The 21,305-nt window shown below is 42.3% G+C and overlaps 1 protein-coding gene across 2 annotated transcripts in view; it reads right to left on the reverse strand.

The window, feature by feature from the left end:
* Positions 1–21,305, reverse strand: part of Lmtk2 (lemur tyrosine kinase 2) — a 94,419-nt gene that overhangs the window by 44,913 nt on the left and 28,201 nt on the right. Inside the window, exons 3-6 of one of the 2 annotated variants that reach the window (XM_057764478.1) lie at positions 16,721–16,865; positions 5,777–5,847; positions 1,507–1,625; positions 397–484 (exon numbers count right to left, since the gene is read on the reverse strand). In XM_057764478.1, coding sequence (XP_057620461.1) covers positions 397–484; positions 1,507–1,625; positions 5,777–5,847; positions 16,721–16,865 — 423 coding nt within the window. Of the gene's footprint in view, positions 1–396; positions 485–1,506; positions 1,626–5,776; positions 5,851–16,720; positions 16,866–21,305 lie in introns of both variants that reach the window. The other variant, XM_057764477.1, reaches the window with a different exon arrangement.

The raw sequence follows: 21,305 nt of genomic DNA on the forward strand, positions 1-21,305 counted from the left end.
GTGTGAAAAATCAATTTCAAAACGCCTGGCTGGTGTGAAGACCTTGGACCCTCAGGAAGGGTATGGAAGATCCACGTTCTAGCTCACCCATATAGTGCTACCTAGTATATGCTTAAACTCCATGAGCCTTCTTTTCAGTCATATGTACAATACTGACAAGTATTAAAAGCTTAATCAGAGCCTGGAGAATTCAACATGGTAGTAACAGTAAACACCTCAGGTTGGGGTTGGGTACACTGAACTCTAGAAAGGTAACAAAGGTGACGAGCTAACACATCACAAAGTACTTCAATGGGTAGACATTAGTGCCCCATCCACCATTTCTGGGTGAAAAAGAAAATAAAAACTGCAAATAACCCTTGAACACTTCAACTGAAATTTCTACTAAAAACTTACCAGGTCGCAGAACTCAAACACCAGAAGGTAGGGAATTGCTTCCACGCACTGCCCCACACACTGAAGAACATTCGGATGCTGAAGAATACTGATAAAAATAAAAGCCACAGCACTGTTCATCAAGAAATATGCTAGTGCTTCGCATTTTAACATCACAATGCTTTCAATTACAGCAGGACAAACTCAAAAGGCCACATCACAACCGAGGATGGTGACACAAGCCTTTAAATTCTAGCATTCAAGGCCAGTCTGGTTTACAAAGCAAGTTCTAGGCCAACAAGTAAGTAACTACAGCAAGTAACTACACAGTAAGATGCTCTCTCAGGGCCTCCTGCATGCTGGGCAAGCACTCTTCCACTGAACCGCACTTCTTGCCCAAAGTGACTCTTGTATATTGATCCTGTATCTTGTAACCTTGGTGAATTTATTATTTTTCCTAGATTTTTTTTCTAGTAGATTCCTTGGGATTTTCTACATAAACGTGTATTTCCCTATCATATCAAGTGTGCAGCACATGTTCAGTGAAGTGTCTGTGTGGTGACTGCCTTGAAATCCATGACAGACAGCTCAAGCATCCCAGTGCTATTGCCTTTTCTTTTTTCTTTTTAATGACTAGGTTTCTTTGTGTATACCTGGCTGTCCTGGAATTCACTCTGTAGGCCAGGCTGGCCTTGAACTCACAGAGATCCACTAGCCTCTGCCTCCCAAATGCTGGGATTAAAGGTGTGCACAACTGCCACAGGTGCAGGCTTATTGTCTTTTCTTATTCAAGTGAAGTGATTGAACAGTTCTTAACTGACTATTGGGCACTGGTGGGTCTAATGAGACAGGATTTTTTGGCAGAAGTCTCAAAGTAGTTTTACAAATTTAATTTTCAGAATCGCAGCCTGGCCGGGCGGTGGTGGTGCACGCCTTTAATCCTAGCACTAGGGAGGTAGAGACAGGCGGATCTTTGTGAGTTCGAGGCCAGCCTGGTCTATAAGAGCTAGTTCCAGGACAGGCTCCGTAGCTACAGAGAAACCCTGTCTCGAAAAACCAAAAAACAAAAAACAAACAAACAAAAAAAAGAATCGCAGCCTGCTTATAGAACATATACAAAGGCTTACTTACTAATAAGGCTCTCCATTTTTCAGGAAAGTATCTTGTTCCTTTGGGCTTGCACTTGCTTTTAACTCCTTCACTATGACTCTTGCTACGCTGGTGCCCGTGTAAGTCTCTCCCAGGAGGACCTAAAAGCAAACAATGATTTTCCTTGTCACTTCTACCAAAATGAGAAAGAAATACGCTGTACTGAGTAGGAAATACGAAGGAAACAAGTAACAGTTAAATGGCCTGTTATCTTGCACACCAACTGACAAAGCTTAGGAAACTCAAACCCTTATCTGGGTATGTTATTGTATGCATGGAACCCCACACTGTGGAGGCTGGTAAAGGAATCTACAGCGTTCATAAAAGGCTAGGCTGTGCTATACAGAGACATCCTGTTGAAAGGACAGAAAGGGGGAAAAGGGGAGAAAGGGAAGGAAACAGAAAAAAGGGGGTGGGGAGAGAAAGAAGAAAAGAAAGGAAGGGAGGGCTGTAACAGAAGGGCCACTTTAAGGCATTCACCAGCTATTTAAACATTAATGTCATATATCTTTTGTTTTCTTGGAAATGCCTTTTTCATGGAAATGAAAACACAACAGCCCCCGCTCTCCTCACGAGCACTTCAGGTGCACTGCTATTGGTCTACACAAGGTGGTCGGGTGACAAACAGCCAAAAGCCATCATCACAAGACACTTAAAAACCCATGGTATTCTGATGACATCAGGCCTTTGACTTGTCACAAAACTTCAGCCAAACCACAGAAAAATACCACTCCCCTGAACTAGAAGGTGAAATGAGCGCCCTCCTAAGAACTTGCTACAAGGAAAAAGTTACATATAGGGCAGCACAAAACATTTCCAAACACAGCTCATCTCGGAGTGATGGTTAGTAAAGAATTATTTAATTAGAAAATTATCAAGACTGACTGACTTCCTTTTCAGTTTCTGAAGAGATGAATCAGGTGGTAAAGTGTTTGCTCTATAAGCATGAGGACCTAGTTCAATCCTCAAAAACCCACCTAAAGAAGCCAGGTGTAGAGGGTGCATCTGTGTAATCAATCATAGGCCTGAGAATGCAGCGACAGGAAGCTCCCTGGAGTTTACAGGCAGCCAGTCTAGCTTAATATAGCCTAAGTGATGAGCTCCAGGTACAGTGAAAGACTCTGTCTCAAAAAATAAAGTGGACAGTGACTGCATGCATAGGAAATATATACCATACATGGAGAGAAAAAAGAGAGACAGATCAAGAGACAGACAGACAGACAGAAAGATCACTTAAACATTTGTATAAGGTAAATTAATTTTAATGACAGAGATAAGAAAAAAGACCTCAACAAAATTAAGTAGCTTTACCAGGATTCTAAGGGCAGAACTTTGAAGAGAACAGTAAATTCTGAATATCAGCTAAATCAGTCTTTGCTAATTAACCAGCCTGATATATACAATAAGCATCACTTCCACCAAGCGGAGGAACAATGGTGGGTACTACATCTGTCTGACTCATTTTGTTTCTCTCTATCACTGTTAGCATTCAGTGTCTGCAAAGACCAGACAACCTCTCCATACCTTTAAAATTTATTTAATGTATGTGGGAGTGAGGAGCACAAGCACACTCACATGCACACATACATAGGCATACATATCACAGCACTTGAGAGGTCGGAGAACAACCTGTAGTCAGCTTTCTCCTACATGTAGGTTTCAGGAACTAAATACAGATCATGAGGTTCAGTGGCAAGCATTCTTGCCTGCTGAGCCAAGGCAATAGATTTCTTTTTTTAACTTGTATGTTTGTGAATGTACATGTGGAGTGTGTGGGTTGCATGTGCCTGTAGATGAGCAGAGGCCAGAGGAGGGTGTTCTCTATCCTCTCCACCTTACTTCTTCAAGGCAAGATCTACCCCTGAACCTAGAGCTAGCATTTTTTAGGTAGGACGGCAGCCAGCAAGCACCCTCCCCTTTGGTGCTGGGGTGCTGAGGTACAGGTATGCACAGGACTATGTCTGGCATGTCGTGTGGGTGCTGGGATTTGAACTCAGGTCCTCATGCTTGTGCAGCAAGCACTCCTACCAGCTGAAGTACTTCAACAGACCTTCCCATCCTCATCTTAGTTTCAAACATGGTTCCTATAATCCAAGCCACTACTCCTACTGATCCAGACCTTGCTAGTAAATACCTTACATTCCAAACCCTAAATTTCGGCCTCCACTTCCCCACAAGTCTCTTTATCTCAAACTTATCTCAGCAATCTAACTATACCTAGTGGAGCCAACTGCCTTGCAAATTCACTAGCCTCCCACCTCCCCCTTGTCCCTTTTTCCTCTCTAAAATACACCAACTTAGTCGGACTTCAGTGCCTGCTAAGTTCAACTAGTATAAAATATATCAAAAGGAGAGATGCTGCCGTTCTAAATGTGTAGGGTTTCTGAGCACCCTGCCCCTAAACTGGGCCATTCTCCCCAATGACTCACCTTCTACTCAGACTTCCTTCCCCTGTTCCCGCCTTGAGAAGACAGAAGAAGTGAACTTTCTCACTCTGACATCCATGGGTACACCCATACCCAGACCTATACCATCTGCCTCTACTTCTAAGACCTAATTCTCAAATGTGCTACTGACCCTACACCTCTTGCTTACCAAGGACTCTGCTCTCACAACTGCCCCCTTCTCTTCAACACCCTGACACAGAAACAGGTTGAAGTTGCTGCTCAGCCTCCAAAATAAAGCACATCTGGATGTGATGGGGCACCCCTTTTCATGCCAGTACTTGGGAAGCTGAGGCAGAAAGGTCGGATACACAGCAAAACTCTTGTCTAAAAATATTATACAAAAAGGGGAAAGCTCACAATGTCTCAACCCTAGACAAAGAACTAAAGGGAACTCAGGAATGCTGAGAGGGAGAAGTAGTTTTCTGCAGGAAGGAGCATACCAATGGGTTATCTAACACCAAATGATCAGCCCTGAAAACACACATACAAGGAACACACAGATTGATGCTTGCAACAGATATGACCAATTCTCTGCTTTCATTTTGGCACTATGCAGTGTAACTTCCAGGCAGATCCCTTGAATAGGTCATGGCTTGACTTCCAAGAAAACCCCAAGTCAAAGCCTTTGGATGTATTCAATGTTAGTGGTCACAATCTAAACTAGTTTAGGTGTTATATAGGGAGGAGAGAGAAAGAGGTGAGACAGAAGAAAGAAAATAATTAAACTTGAAGATTAAAAGTATCTAAAAAGCAATGCCTTTTCTTTTCTTCCAGTTCTTCAACTAATAATTAAATGTTTTTAAAGCTTATGTATCCCCCATTATTCATATGCTGACAACTAACCACCACCGTGATACATCAGAAGGTGGGCTGTTTAGGACAGAAGGGGTTCCAAGCTAGGTACAGTAATAACCACGTGTAGCCCCAGCTACTTAGAAGACCGAGGAGGATCACTTGAGCCTAGGCGTTCAGGACATGATGGCCAATATAAAATGAGAGTCACAATCCACACACATCCCTTCCCTCACCATCTCCAGAAAAAATAAACACAGGACCCAGGCTCAGGGCTCGCAAGAAGGCTCAGCAGTTAAGAGCACTGGCTGCTCTACCAAAGGTCCTGAGTTCAATTCCCAGCACCCACACAGTGGCTCACAACCATCTGCAATGGGATCTGATACACTCTTCTGGCCTAAAATCAAACATGCAGAGAGAGCACCATATACATAAAATACATATATTTTTATTTAAAAAAAAAAAAGAACCAGGCTTAAAGGCAAACTCCTTTAATCTAAGCACTTGGGAGACAGAAGCAGATAGGTCTCTGTGAGTTTGAGGTCAGTCTGATCTACATTGTGCATTAAAGGATAGCCAAGGAAACACAGTGAGACCCTGTCTCAAACAAACAAAACAAAACCCACAAGAAATCAAAGAGAATGTCCATCAAAGATCATTCTGACATGTGAGAAAATGGCCAGAAGGTGTCATTTAAAAACCTTCATCAGATGCCCAATCAATTGGTACCTAGTCTCCAGCACTGCAAGAAATAAAGTTTAGTTTCTTAAAGCTACCCAATTTATGGCATTTTGTTATAGCAGTCTGAACGGAGTAAGACAACCTCCTGGAAAGTTACAAACCCAGCACGGCTGAGCTCAGGCCTCCTCACAGTTGCAAGGGATGATGAGAAAACTTTTGCTAACACTATAGTATCTACAGACAATATGTACTGTCATATATCCCAGTTCCTAATTAGCTTTAAAATGTGAACTGTATAATCAAAGAGTTAAAGAAAATAAGGAGCACATTACCTTTCCAAACCAGCCACTTCCAATTTCTTGTATATAGTTTAGACTGTGTCGGGCAACTTGAGACTTGAAACCTTCTGGTGGAAAAAAAATAAGAAGAGAGTATTAAAAATATAAGCATCTAGGACAGTCAGGAAGAGTCATGGTGGTGCAGGTTTCTGACTCTAGACCTTGGGAAAACTGAGGCAGGAGGATCATGAGTGTGAAAGCAGCCTGGGCTCCATGATGAAACCTTTTATCAAAGCAACAAAAATACATACATACATATAGACACACAGATACATGTACACAGAGACACACGCAGACATACACACATGTATGTAACTAACATAAAATAAAATAAGTAAGGTTTGGAGAAATGGCTCAGTGGTTAAGAGAGTTTACTGCTCTTCCTAAGGACCCAAGTTTGATTCCTAGCACTCACATCAAGTTGCTCCCAATCACCTGTAACTCCATCTCCACGGATTATGATGCTCTGATCTGGAACTGTGGCACTCCATACAGGACACACACACAAAATAATGAAAATAAATCTTTACAATAAATGTCAAATACATAACCTATAAACTAAAAAATACTGGCATAAATTTAATATTTGTGCTAATAGTGTAAAAACAATTAGCAACTTTTTCAAACACAGAGTCTCAAATTTAATGCTGATAACTTATTTTTTATATCTTATTTTTTAACACTATATTATACTGTTGGTTTTGTTTTGTTTTCTTTTTCTTAATACAGTAACTCTGTCATGGGGACACTATCAAGCAGACCAATATAGACATAAGGGGAATCCCAGAAGGAAAAAAAAAAAAAAAGACAAAGGTAGAAAATGGCCTGCTACTGCTACAGGACATGTATCTCCATATCCAAAATGTTCAGCAAACTCCAGTAACACCAGGCTTAGAGACCACACCAAGACCCTAACAATCAAACTGCAAAGAGCCAGAGAATCCTGGAGGGCAGAAATAACTCACTGTGTATACAGGATCCTAAATAAAACTAAGAGCCAATTAGTCATCAGAAATGGAGGACAGAAGGAAGTGGGCTCCCACAATAAAGTGCTGGGAGAAAAAGACCTTCAAACTAAGAATGCTACTATATCTGGCAAAACCACATTTCAAAAACGAAGACGTCTTAGATAAGCAATGCTAGAGTTTGCTACCAACACGAATGCCCTGCAATAAATAAATGCTAATGGAAGCCCTCCAGTGTGTGATGGAACTATAATGAGCAGAAACTAAGAACCGTGAAAGGTGGTGGCACAGCCTTTAATCTCAGCACTTGGGAGGCAGAGGCAGGCAGATCTCTGAGTTAGAGGCCAGCATGGTCTACAGAGTGAGTTCCAGGACTGTTACACAGAAAAACCCTGTCTCAGGAGAAAAAAAAAGAAAGAAAAGAAACTCAGAACATTATGAAGAATATAGGTCCCCACAAGCACAACTGAAGAGTTAAGTACAAAACCAACACCACTGCATTACTGGAACACAGTTCCTCTTTATTTCTGTAGACCAGACTGGCCTCGTACTCAGATCCACTTGCTTCAGCCTCTTGAGTACTGGGATTAAAGGTGTATGCCACCACCACCTGGATTTACTTCTTATATGACTTAAAACATGAATGCTTTAAAAAGTTATAAATGTATATTAACAGACATAAAATGTATAAAGATGTAATGTGTGACAAATTTTACTTGTTTTTAAGACAGGGTCTTATGTACCTTAGGCTGACCTTCAAGTCTGTAGCCAAGGATGGCCCTTGGATTCACTCTTCTACTTGTATCTCCTGAGCGCTGAGATTATAGGCATGCATGACTACAATCAGTTTTATAGTTTATGAGGTGATGGGGATTAAACCTAGGTCCTCACACATGCTAAGCAAGCACTCTACCAACTGAGCCACCTTCCCAGTCCGATCTGTGAAACTGCCATCAATTAAAGCTAAATTTTTTTTTTTATTTTTATGGTTTATTTAACTTTATTTTGTGTGCATTGGTGTGAAGGTGTCAGATCCCCTGGAACTGGATTTTCAGACAGTTGTGAGCTGCCATGTGGGTGCTGGGAATTGAACCCGGGTCCTTGAGAAGAGCAGTCAGTGCTCTTAACCGCTGAGCCATCTCTCTAGCCCCAAAGCTAAATTTTTATAAATGTACAATGTTAATTGTAGTCTTCATTGCAATCATCAATATTAAAAAAATAAACACAAAAGCAAAGAGAGGGTCTGAAGAGACGGCTCAGTGGTTAAAACTGTTTGCTGCTCTTCTGGATCTGGGTTCTACTCCACCCACATGATGGCTCCAGCTCTAAGGGATCGATTCTTCTGCCCTCCAATGGCACCTGCACTCACATGCACATGCCCATATGCAAACATGAACATAAAATTAAAATCATAAAGAGAAATCTTTTCTAAAAGAAAAAATATTAATGTGAAGATTTAAAAAGCAATCCAAACAAATGTGAAGTGATCTTTAAAACAGGTGTCAAGGTTGACAAGATGGCTCACTAGGTAAAGGTACCTACTTGCCAAACCTAATGACCTAAATTTGATCCCTGGATCCCATATGGTAGAAGCAATGAAAAAATTCCCATGAGCTGTCCTCAGACCTCCACATATGCATCATGCCACCCACGTACATACACTAAATAAATACATACATAAATGTAATGTTGGTGCCATGGCTGGGCTGGCGAGACAGTTCAGCAGTTAAAAGCACTTGCTACTCTTCCAGAGGATTCAGATTTGGTTTATATTTATTTACTTATTATTTGTGTGTGTACACACCTGCTTGTTTCTATGTGTACCAGCAGATCTTCTGGAATTGGAGTTACAGGCAGTTGTGAGCTTTCCAACATGGGTACTGGGAGCCAGACCTGAGCGAGACAGCTCAGCGATTAAGAGCACCCACAGAAGACTCAGGTTTGGCTCCCAGCATGGTGGCTCACAACAGTTCTTAACTCCAGATCCAGGGGAGCCAGCACCTTCTTCTGGATTCCATGGGCACTAAACACCCATGCAGTGCACATACACACATGTAGGCAAAACACCCATACACATAGTTAAAAAATAACAAAAATTCTTTTTTTAAAAATTGTTAAGGTGCCATTGCAATTCAATGGTGGAAAAAGGAGCAATTCAGACATTGCTCTTGGTACAGCTAGATAACCACGTGTTATTAATTAAACTCTAAAATCTTATCCTTAGGTTTGGGAACTATATCAGTCAGCAGAGTTTTTGCTTAGTCTACTGAAAGCTGCGGGCTCCACCGCATAAAATCAGGTATGGTGGGACACACCTGTAATCCTAGCACTTGGGGGGTGGGGTGGGGACAGGATGACCAAGAGTTCAAGATCATCTTTGACTACAAGAGTTGAAGGGCTACAGGAGACCACAGATAACTAAAAAAAAAAAAAAAAATCAACAATAAATAAAAAATGCCCTTTTCTATACTATATAAAAATTATATATACAAATTATATAATTTAAAAATTAAATATAAATTATATATAAAAAATTAACTCAAAACTGATCAAGAGGGGCCAGCATAATGACTCGTGGTGAAAGATGCCTGCTAACAAGACTAACTACCAGAGTTGAATGCCCAGAACCTGCATGAGTGAGCTATTGAGCTATCTCTAAATAAATAAATAAGGTGGAAAGCAATAGAGGAAGACACGCAACATCAACCTCTGGCCTCATTACCCACAGGCATGCATGAACTAGCTCTCTCTCTCTCTCTCTCTCTCTCTCTCTCTCTCTCTCTCTCTCTCTCTCTCTCTCTCTGTGTGTTTCTCTCTCAAAATAAAACCAAAAAACTTAAATGTAAAGTAGATAAAACCAGGAGCCATGTTCATCAGAGTCTTTTTCTTATATTTGTCGGGGTTTTTTAATGAAACACTTTGATATCCCTTACTGGAATTTATTTTAGTGGCTACCATGGAGATTATAGTTAGCATACTAAATCTATAACACTGTAATATAATAGGAATTCACACTATGTTAGCTTAACAATAACATAAAAATCCCCTCCTGACTAGCAGGAATATACAACTCTTGAAGAAGAATAAGCTGGCAACATCCATCAAAGGTGTAAGCACAGATACTGACTTAATTCTAAGAAGGAATTCCACAAGTGAGGAATTGTTAAACTTCATGTGTTTGCTTGTTCACTGTAGGGTGAGCACACAGCAAGCATGCAGAGGTCAAAGGACAATGAGTGTGAGTTGGTCCCAAGGGTTGAACTCATGTTGTCCATCAAGCTTTGCAGCAAGCACCTTTACACACTGAGTCATCTTGCCTGCCCACCTACTTACTCTCTTTTTCTTTAAAATATTTATTTATTATGTATACAATATTCTTTCTGTGTGTATGTCTGTAGGCCAGAAGAGGGCACCAGACCTCATTACAGATGGTTGTGAGCCACCATATGGTTGCCAGGAACTGAACTCAGGACCTATGGAAGAGCAGGCAATGCTCTTAACCACTGAGCCATCTCTCCAGCCCCTTACTCTTTAGTTATGTGTCTATCAGGGTTGCCCTCAGAATCCAGGGATATCAGATGTCCTGGATCCAAAATTACAGACAGTTGTAAGTCACCCAACATAGGTGCGAGGAACCAAGTTCAGGTCCTCTGCAAGAATAGCAGGTGCTCTTAACCACTGAGCTATCTCTTTGGCCACCCACAAGATTTTTTTAATAGTTTGAGATTAAAAACAACAAAAATAACTACCAATTGGAGACTGGCTAGATAAACTATGCTAAGAGTATACAAAAATGCAAGTACTACAAACTATAAGCAAGAATAAACAAGATGTTTTTATTGATAAGGAAAGCTCTTCAGGGTATATTGGTGTGAGGGTTGATCTTCACTGTCAAACTGACCAGCTTTGGAATCACCAGGGAGACACGTGCCTAGATATGTCTCTGACGCATTTCCAGAAAGGTTAAATTGAGGAGAGAAAACTCTGAATATGGGCTGGAGTCGCTGACTGAATCAAAAGGGAAAGGGAGCCGAGCTCCAGCATTTATCACTGTTTCCTAATTTGGGACACAGTGTGAGAAGCTGCCGCCTCACTCCTGCTGCTGGACCTTACCCACCACAATGGGCTGAACCCTTAAACTGAACTCAAATAAATCCTCCCTTCCTCACACTGCTTTTGAGTAATGAGAAAAGCACTAACCCAACTGGCAAATCTGTAAAAAAGTACAATGTGAAGTTGGAAGAGACAGCTCAGTGAATAAGAACACTTGCTGCACAAGCTTCAAATCCCCAGCACCCACACAAAAATCCAGGAATGACCCCATGTGCCCAGTGCTATAAGAACAAAAACAGTAGGAGCAATGGGCTTGCTGGTTGTCAGCTTGGCTCCAGGTCTCAAGGGTAAGTCAGAGAGTGATACAGTGGGACACTTGACATTCTCCTCTGCCCTCTGTACATGCATGGATTTGTGATTCTTTCAAACATAGGGGAGCATATACTACACACACAGACAGAGACAGACACTGACAGACAGACAGACAGACAAACACACAAACATACACATAGCACAGCACAATACCAAACAGTACATTTATCATGGTAACTAACAAAGAGGGGGGTTATACAAGTGGGCAAGAAGAGCTATACCTCAATTTGCTATTATCCTAAAGCTGCTCTATAAAAATAGTCTTCTACACTAGGAAGTGGTAGCACATGCCTTTAACACCAGCAGGAGGTAGAGGCAGGCAGATCTCTGAGTTCCAGGACAACCTACAGAGTGAGTTCCAGAACAGCCAGGGCTAGATAGAAAAACCCTGTCTCAAAAAAGAAAAACAAAACAAAACAATAAACAACGAACAACAAACACACACCCAAAAAAACGAAAGAAAAAAAGCCTTCTAAAAAGGAAACAAAATACTTGCTTTGTAAAGTGGGATTAGAAAGTATATGTATTAAAAAAATCCTAGAAGTTGGGCAGTGGTGGGGCATGCCTTTAATTCCAGCACTTAGGAGGCTAAAGCAGAACAACAGCCTGGGTCACAAAGTGAAATCTTGTTGTCATTGTTCCCTGTATTCCTCACTCCACTGATCCCCCCCCCCCCCCAGAAAAACTTCTGGAAAGATATATAAGAAACAAAGAAGAACATTTCATTATAAATGCTTTTCTATGCCTTGATTTCAGGACCAAGAGAATATACTTTGGGTTTACATGGCCAGGTGTGGTGGTGCACACCTTTATTTAATTCCAGCATTCAGAAGACAGGTGTACGCTGATATCTTCAAGATGGAGGCCAGCCTGGCCTACACAGTGACTTCCAGACCAGAGCTAAATCATTAAACCCCCATTCCCACACTACAGAGAAAAAAATAGGTAATGCTTCTAAACTTGCTTGTGAACAGGTGCACACCTTTCATATTTCACAAGTTATCTCTCACAACCAGACACAGTTCACCTATAAAATAGACACCAGACCACTGCCAGTGTTTCCGGTAACTCAGCGAACTACTAACCGATACTTCCATCTGCACTGCCCAACAGTGATGCACCTTGCACATCTTGCACTGAACACTTACCCAGTTGCTCTTAAAGATAAGCCCTAGAGGTGGATCTGCTGGGTGAAGATAAAGGACGTCCATACTCAGATGCACTATCAGGAAGCTCCCCTTTCTGTCTGCACTGACAGTGAGGAGCTGGGACAGCCCAGGTCCTTTCCCTTACTCGCCAAACTACCTGGGACACCCTCTTCCTCCTCCTGGTTACCATCTTTCCAAAAGTCGATATTCCATCATTAATGATGTTCTCCCTGTGTGCACAAACGCATACTTCAATTTTATTCCACCACCATCTCCTTCACACCCTAGCTTACTTGTTCTAGTGGCACAGCACCTTTTTATGGTTAGTTTGTGTATATGTCTGGGTGAGCACATAGGTGTGAAAGTGGAAGCCAAAGAACAACTTCTGGTATCGTTCTCTAGGTATCTTGTAGTTTGAGAGTCTCACTAACCTAAAGCTTGTCAAGTAGACCAGGCTGACTGGCCAGTGAGCCCCAGGGCTCTGTCTGTTTGAGCCTACCCAGTGCTGGGATTACAAGTCTGCACCACATCGCCCAGTTTTTTTTACTTGAGTTCTAAGGTTCAAATTCAAGTCCTAAACAATTTACCAACTGAACCATCTCCCTGACCCGTTACTTTTAATCTCTCTTGTTTTTTTTTTTTTTTCCTTTAAGGCAGGAAAGCCTGTGTAGCCTTGGCTGTCCTAGAACCCACTCTGCAGACCAGATTGTTCTCAAACTCAGATATCTGCCTTCCTCTGCCTTCTGAGTGCTGGGATTAAAGGTGTGTGCCATTACCACCAGGCTCTTTAATTTCTTAAAACACTTGTGTGAACTCTTTTCTCTCTCTCTCTCTCTCTCTCTCTCTCTCTCTCTCTCTCTCTCTCTCTCTCTCTTTGCTACCATCTCAAACTGACTAAATATTTCATTTTATGAACCAGACTTGCCAATGTTTTCATTCGTGGCATCTAGACTTAGTGCCGAGCATGGCAAGTCCTTTTATATCCCAAGTGATAAAAAATATACTTGTGAGTATTCTAAATAAAGAAACATAAAATAACTTCTTGCTATTTGAATTTTATTTACTGATATATCTGAGGGGAGCTGTCTGTAGAGCACACCTGTATTTGTGTTTGCATGCACATCCATGTGCATGTGCTGTGTGTAGGTAAAAGGCCAATGCCACGTGTTTTCCTCTGTTGTTCTCCACCTCAGTTTTTGAAACAATCTCTCAGTGACCCCAGGGCAACAGGATGTCCTTGTCTTTTACATCCCACCCTGTCTTTTACATGGACGTGGGAGACCCAATCTCAGGCCCATACTTGCACAGCAGTGAGCTATTTCCCTACTGGGCCATCTCCACAGCTCCAAGAAGGACTTCAAGGAGGCTTCAAGAAAGAAAAGGTATGGCTACCTGGCTCACTGTACTTTCTTTCATGCCCATGTCTGTTTGTGCTCCAAATCATCCCCACACCTTGAAGGGAAGCTGTTGGTCTCTTATCTGTCTCCACTCTCCAAAGTGATGTTTTTGCATGTGGTTTAAGACACCCAGAATGCCTTTCTTTTTTTTTTTTTTGGTTTTTCGAGACAGGGTTTCTCTGTGGTTTTGGACCCTGTCCTGGAACTAGCTAGCTCTTGTAGACCAGGCTTGTCTCAAACTCACAGAGATCCGCCTGCCTCTGCCTCCCAAGTGCTGGGATTAAAGGCGTGCACCACCACCGCCCGGCTCAGAATGCCTTTCTAAGGTGGTTCTTTCTGGTCGCTAAAGAGTGAAACTGCAAAGATACGGATCTGGAATTCTCAGCTGTCATTCTCTCTTCCAAGGAAAGAATTGCCTGAGAGATGAAACTGACAGGCAAAGACTATAAAAATCTGACTGAATTCGGAGGCCCTGGATTAAGCTGTTTCCAAGATCACCTCCATCTTTTTTCCTCCCATAGTCTGGTCTCTCTTCCACCAGTACTCATCTGAGTTAGGATTCTCCTGCCTGAAACTAAGATGGACTGAGTAACCCAGGGCTTTCCTTAAGTAGAAAAGAGTGAACAATGACATAATCAAGCTGAAGCATTTCTATTTAAGCTTACGCTATCCACAGAGTCCCTGGGGTCCTTTCCAACACCATTCTGACTGATGCCTACCGTTAAGTATTACCATTTAGAGAACTTAAATATACTACATGCCATTTAAAAGTTGCTTTGAATTATTCATTTATGTGTCTGAGTGTTTTGCCTGCATGTATGTATGTGCACCACAAGGATGCCTGGTGTCTCTGGATATCCAAAGAGGCCATTGGGTCCTCTGCAACTCTCCACTTTTATTTTCTGAAACAGGCTCTCTCACTGAACCTGAAGCTCACTGACTTGGCTACACTGGAGAGCCAGCAAGCTCCAAACCCCATGCCTGGCTTTTATGTGGTGCTGGAGAATCTGCACTTAGGTCTTTATTTTTCACAGTAAGCACTTTGCTCACTGAGCCATCTCCCCTGAGTGCCGTGTTTTAGCTTACTTCCTTTATTCCTCCCCTCCCTTCCTTTCTTTCTTTTGATGTCCTGGAACAAGACCATGACCACACTGGTCTTGAACTCAGAGATTCCCTTGCCTCTGCCTCCAGAGGGCTGGTATTAAGGGTGTGTGTCACCAGCTCTACCTAGCTTACTTTTTCTTTTTTCTTTTTTTTTTTTTTTTGATTTTTCAAGACAGGGTTTCTCCGTAGCTTTTGGTTCCTGTCCTGGAACTAGCTCTTGTAGACCAGGCTGGCCTCGAACTCACAGAGATCCGCCTGCCTCTGCCTCCCGAGTGCTGGGATTAAAGGCATGCGCCACCACCGCCCGGCTAGCTTACTTTTTCTTTTAGTCACCACATGCTGTGGTGGTCTGAACGAGAATGTCCCCCCAACCCCACTCCATAGGCTCCTATGTTTGAATGACTGAGCCCCAGTTGGTGGAACTGTTTTGGAAAAAATAGCAGGTGTGGCCTTGCTGAAGGAGGCTTGACATTGGAGGTGGGCTCTGAGGTTTCAAAAGCCCATGTGAGACCCAGTCTCTTTCCTCTCTTTGTCTCCAACTTTCTTTTAGATCAGGATATAACTTCATAATTACTGTTCCTGTCTGTTGCCATGCTCCCATGATGATCATGGACTCACCCTCTGAAATTGCAGGCAAGCCCCAAATTAAATTCTTTCTTCTATAAATTGATTTGGTCACGGTGTCTCTTCAAGGCAATAGAATAGTAACTAAGACAAATGCCTGCAGGAGGATAAATGGGTTTATACTGCCCTAAACATATCCCACAGAGAAGTGGGTACCACAAAAGGCAGGGTTAGTAGCTGCACAGTCTTTTTTTTTTTTTTAATATATATTTATTTATTATGTATACAATATTCTGTTTGTGTGTATGTCTGCAGGCCAGAAGAGGGCACCAGATCTCATTACAGATGGTTGTGAGCCACCATGTGGTTGCTGGGAATTGAACTCAGGACCTTTGGAAGAGCAGGCAATGCTCTTAACCACTGAGCCATCTCTCCAGCCCCAGCTGCACAGTCTTAAACAATCTTCCTTTTACAGTCTTGGAAAACCCTACTTCTTGACCCACAGTTACATTATAACAGGAAATAAAATTTCATCAAATCATTCTATCTAAAGAACTCTATGAAAAAAAGCCAGTCCAATTAGTACATCTTAAGATGGCCCTCCTAAATCAGGCAGCACCCTTTCCTCGTCAAGATTACGTAGTGTTGGTTAGAGAAACCAGCCTACCAGAAACAGCACATGAGCCTTTTTGCGTTTTATATATTTTTGTTTTGTTTGTTCAAGACAGGGTTTCTCTGTGTAAGTCTTGGCTGTTCTGAAACTCTCTTTGTAGACCAGACTGGCCTTGAACTCACTGAGATCCACCTGTCTCTGCCTCCCAAGTACTGGGATTGAAGGTGCATGCCACCACTGCCCGGTGCTTTTTACATTTTTTTAAAGAAAGGGTTTTTGTGTAGCCTATGATGATGACTCCTGATCTTCCTACCTCTACCTCCCAAGTGCCAGGATCATAGGCACTTGCTATGCCTACCTAGTTATACAGTGCTGGAGACAGAACCCAGGGTTTTGTGTATGCTAAGCAAGCACTCTAACAATTGAGCTGCACCCCCAGCCACCATTTCAATATTTCAGGGAGAACTCAGAAAGCAACAGACAGCTTTTGCAGGACGAGTCTGACTATGACGATGTAGTGTCACCAGGAGTAGAAGAAAACAGACAAGCAGAAGAAGAGATGGGCAGCATATATACACACAAACACACACATGTATATATGGATATAGATATGTATGTATGTATATATGTATTAGATATGTACACACACACACACACACACACACACTCAAAGCCTAGAAACAGCTCTCATGGACATCTGGCACGAGGACAGAAGATCTTACCCACAGAAGACTGGAACTGGGATGGAGCTGGAAGTGAAATATTTGGCACTGAGAGTGTGAAGACCTCTGCTGGGGACTGGACAGAGGGGGTGTCTTCTGCTGGTGGTGTGAAATCTATCTCATCATCAAAATTGTCTTCAAATTCCTGCAATCAAAAAAAAAAGCACATATGAAAGCAGGCTGTGAAAGCTGGAACAAGGAGCATTTACTCACTCATTTGGAACACCCTGCCATAGTTTTATCCAACTCATATCTACTTCTAGTAAAAAGCACAAGTAATTAAGCTCACTAACTCAAAAAAGCAAAATAATAAGATGCCTTCCCTTCCCACTCTACTCCCCAAGTGCTAGGACAGCAGGCATGCACCTCCATATCTGGAACAATAAGATTTTAAAGTAAGAAATAAATATTTTATGTAATTTTCTAAACTGACAGTTTAAAGTTAAAAACAAAAATTTCTAAAGATGCCCATAGACCTTAACATGGAAATTCTTGCCCAGGCTTAAAAGTTTCAAGGACTGAAAAGACCAAAAAATTGATAAGAGATTAAACAATTCTTTTTTAAAAAAATCATTATTTACTTTCATAAATCTCTTTACAAACTGGATCAAAGTTAATTTTATTTGAAAATTTTCTAATTGCACTTTCTAACTGCAATGTGATTCCTGCTGAAATAAAGAGCTTTAAAACTCAGATATTTAAGTGAATGAGGAGATGGTTAAGTAGGGGTTAAAAGCACTTGTTCTTTTCTTTTCCTCCCCCCCCCCCAGTTTTTGGAGACAGAGTTTCTCTGTAGTTTTTGGAGCCTGTCCTAGAACTCTCTCTGTAGATCAGGCTGGTCTTGAACTCACAGAGATCCACCTGTCTCTGCCTTCTGAGTACTGGAATTAAAGGTGTGCACCACCATGGCCCAGCAAGAGCACTTGTTCTTGTAGAGAATCTGGGTTCGGTTCTCAGTCCCCACAGCATTAACAGCTGGCTTTTCAAATGTGCCTGTGCACGCACACACACACACGCACAGAGTTAAAAATAAAAGTACCCTGATTAAAAAAAATATTGACACTAGGAGGTGGGTGTGGTAGCACATGCCTTGTGATCCCAGCTACTCAGGAGACCTAGGCTGAATACAAAAGTTCAAGGCCAGTCTCCACTATGGAGTAAATTCAAGGCCAGTCTGGCCAACTTAATGAGAATAAATCTCAAAATAAATAAGTACCATACAGTAAAAAAAAAAGGGGGGGCTTGACTCAGTGGTACTGCACTAGCCTAGCATGTGGCAGAACTTGGGTTTCATCCCAGCACCACAAAACAAAACCAGCTGAGACTGCACCTACCAAGCTTCAGGAACCTTCAGTGACTTGGATGGGCTATCTTGACCCTTCCTATTTTCATCCCTGTGAGCTGGGTGCCCTTTGGCGGCCCAAATGAATTTAGCAAGCCAATACTTGCTTCAGATAATTATCAAGTGTCGTCCCTTGAAGCATCAGAATAGAAACAGAACAGACCGTGAACAAAACTCTTGCATTTTTCTGCTCTCACCCTTCTCACTTTCCTTTTCTGTCACATTCCCTTAGCGACCCACCCACTACAAGAAAAACTACAAATAGTCAAGGGAGACTTCTGACGTGAGCAGACACTCTCAGGCACTGGACATCACTGCTGCCTGCATGCAGGAAAATGAAGCTCTGAACGTTCAATGTGTGAGAGTCAGCGCCGGGTGTGGTGTTGCAGCATTCATTGGTTGAGCCAGCGCATCTTTAGTCAAGGCCAGCCTTAGGTGCAGGCTGAGACAGACACAGGCTCAAAAGGGAAAGGAAGCTGGGCGTGATGACTTAAGCACTTGGGAAGTGGGAGGAGGGGCAGGAGCTCAAGACCACTAAGGGTTACATGAGATTTCATTCAAGAAAAAGAAAGAGCCAGGTGGTGGTGGCACACACCTTTAATCCCAGCACTTGGGAGGCAGAGGCAGGCGGATCTCTATGAGTTCGAGACCAGCCTGGTCTACAGAGCTAGTTCCAGGACAGGCTCAAAAACCACAGAGAAACCCTGTCTCGAAAAACAAAAACAAAAACAAAAAAAAAAAAAAAGGAAGGAAGGAAGGAAGGAAAGTAAATAAAGGAAAAGAGGGAGAAAAAACTGTCCCATTTTTGTGTCTGTGGCAGGTGGGTCAGGACACGCTTGGGTGTTGGCCTTTGCCTTCTACTGTTGAGACAGGGTCTCTGCTGTCCTCTACTGCATATGCCAGGCTAGCTGGTCCTCTATCTCCCCATAGGGGCACGGGGATCACAGACACATGTATTACTGTATTTGGCTTTACACAAGTTCTGAGGATTTGAACTTAGGTCCTCATGCTTACACTGCAACTGCTTTACCCACCAAACCATCTTCCCAGTTCCCAGTTCATAAACCCTCTCTTATTAAAAGGCCTTCATCCATCATACTTTAAAAATGTCACTTAAAATTTGGCAACAATTATGATATACCAATAGATATGCCAGTAGACTCTAAAGATTCAGAGAGATGATACTGTGTAATAATAATAATAATAATAATAATAAAATATTGAGATAAGGCCAAATTGCTTCCTGATCTGTAAATGTCTTCCCCAGGGCTACTCAGCCCCTGCAATTGAGGGGCTCTAAGTCTAAAAGAAACTAACCAACATGCTATCAAAATCAATAAATACTCATTCAGTCACAGACTCTGAAGCTGGAGAGCTTAACACACTGCAGCCTTGCATCAGTCATGGGGCAGCTGCAAAGTGATGTACATTCCCAGACTCTGAGCTGCATCACAATTGGCTCCCTTGTGAATACTCACATTCAAAAACCCAGATCAATCTAAGGCGAGGATGAGGTATCTGGAAACATAAGATGCCAGACTTCAGTATCAGCAACCCCATCAGACTTTTATCTTTGTCCCCAAGTGGCCAGGTTTCTGTGCAAAGTCCGTTGGCAGGACTGATGGCCAGGGGATACAGATTCTCTGTCTATTGCTGTGCTCTCAACAGGGAAGTCAGGAAGTTCCCACAGAAGTGTGTACATCGATGTGAGCCTTGGGGGCAGGGTGCTGATGCAGAAAGCCCACAGGTGTCCAGAGGCCACCACTACCGCAGACTGTGGTCTGGACTGAGGATTCCCTACAGGTCTCCCCTACATTTAGTTTTCTGTGCAAGGCAAAGCATTGAGCCAGGAAAACAATTTACTTCCCTATCTCCTCAGAAGCACCATGGACTCCAAGTGAAGAGAGCACAGAATAAAAATGACATGAGGGGGTCTGGAGAGCTCAGTCCATAAATTTAGTGTTGGCTGTGAAAGTGTTTTGAGACAGGCTGTTCTAGAACTAGCAATCCTCCCCCTCAGCTTCCCATGTGCTGGGATTACATTCGTGCAACCATCACACCCAGCTTATATACTTAAACAAATGTTGTGAGGTCCTAATGTGTCAACACATGGGCAATAAATTCTAGAAAGAGTTCCCAGTTGATCTGCTGGTAGATCCCATCCATCTGTCACTACTATGCCAGATCCTCTGTTATACTGACTATAGATAGGAAGTATCCTAGTAGGAAGTGCTGTTCTCTTTAGGGAATCAAGGTTTAGAGACAAACCTGAGGTTTCCAGTATCCTTCCTCATACACAAAACACTGAGGAAACCCCTTTGCTTTAGTGAGCTAATGATCACAAATTTGCCAGTTTATACAAAAGCCTGAAAGAAACCAAAACCTGCCTGATCTTCTGTGCAGACAGACTATAAATAAATGAATTTGAGCACCACACACTGTTCTTTATTTAAGCAAAAACTCAAGACACGCCACCAATAAGTGTCAAAGAGGTTCCAAGAAGGCTGGGGAGATAGCTTGGTTGGTAAACTGCTTGCTTTGCAAAAGCATAAAGACCTGAGTTCAATCCCCAGTGCTCATGTAAAAAGACAGACATAAACCTGGCAGTGGTGGTACACACCTTTAATCCCAGCATTCAGGAGGCAGAAGTAGGCAAATCTCTGAGTTTGAGGTCAGCCTGATCTACATAGTGAGTTCCAGGAGAGTCAGGGCAACACAGAGAAATCTTGTCTTGAAAAACCAAAAACCAAAACCAAAACCAAACCAAGACATGGTGGTGCACACTTATAATCCTACTGGTAAGGAAGTAAAGACAGACAGAATCCTGAGAGTCACTGGCTAGTCATCCTAGCCTTATCCATGAGCTCCAGTTCCAATAAGGGACCTTGTCTCAAAAAACAAAACAACCAACAACTTGGGATGGCTCCCAAAAAACAACCTATAAGGCTGACCTCTCGCCTCTATATATACATGCACACATAGGAAAGTGTACTTGCACATTCATGTACACACACACACAAACACACACACAGACTCCCTAAGGCAGGGCTGGCAAACTATACAGTTGATAGGCCAATTCCAAGCCAGCTACTTTTGTCAATCAAATTCTGTTGGCACAAAACCAGGTTCATTTGTTAATAAAGCATCTGTCATTGATACAGCACTACAATGGCAGGGTGGAGGATGAAAAGGCTATAAAAGAGAAATTGTGTGGCTTACAATGTTTTGTTATATACAGGACAG

The sequence above is a fragment of the Chionomys nivalis genome, chromosome 3 (genome assembly GCF_950005125.1).
Source record: "Chionomys nivalis chromosome 3, mChiNiv1.1, whole genome shotgun sequence".
NCBI lineage: Eukaryota > Metazoa > Chordata > Mammalia > Rodentia > Cricetidae > Chionomys > Chionomys nivalis.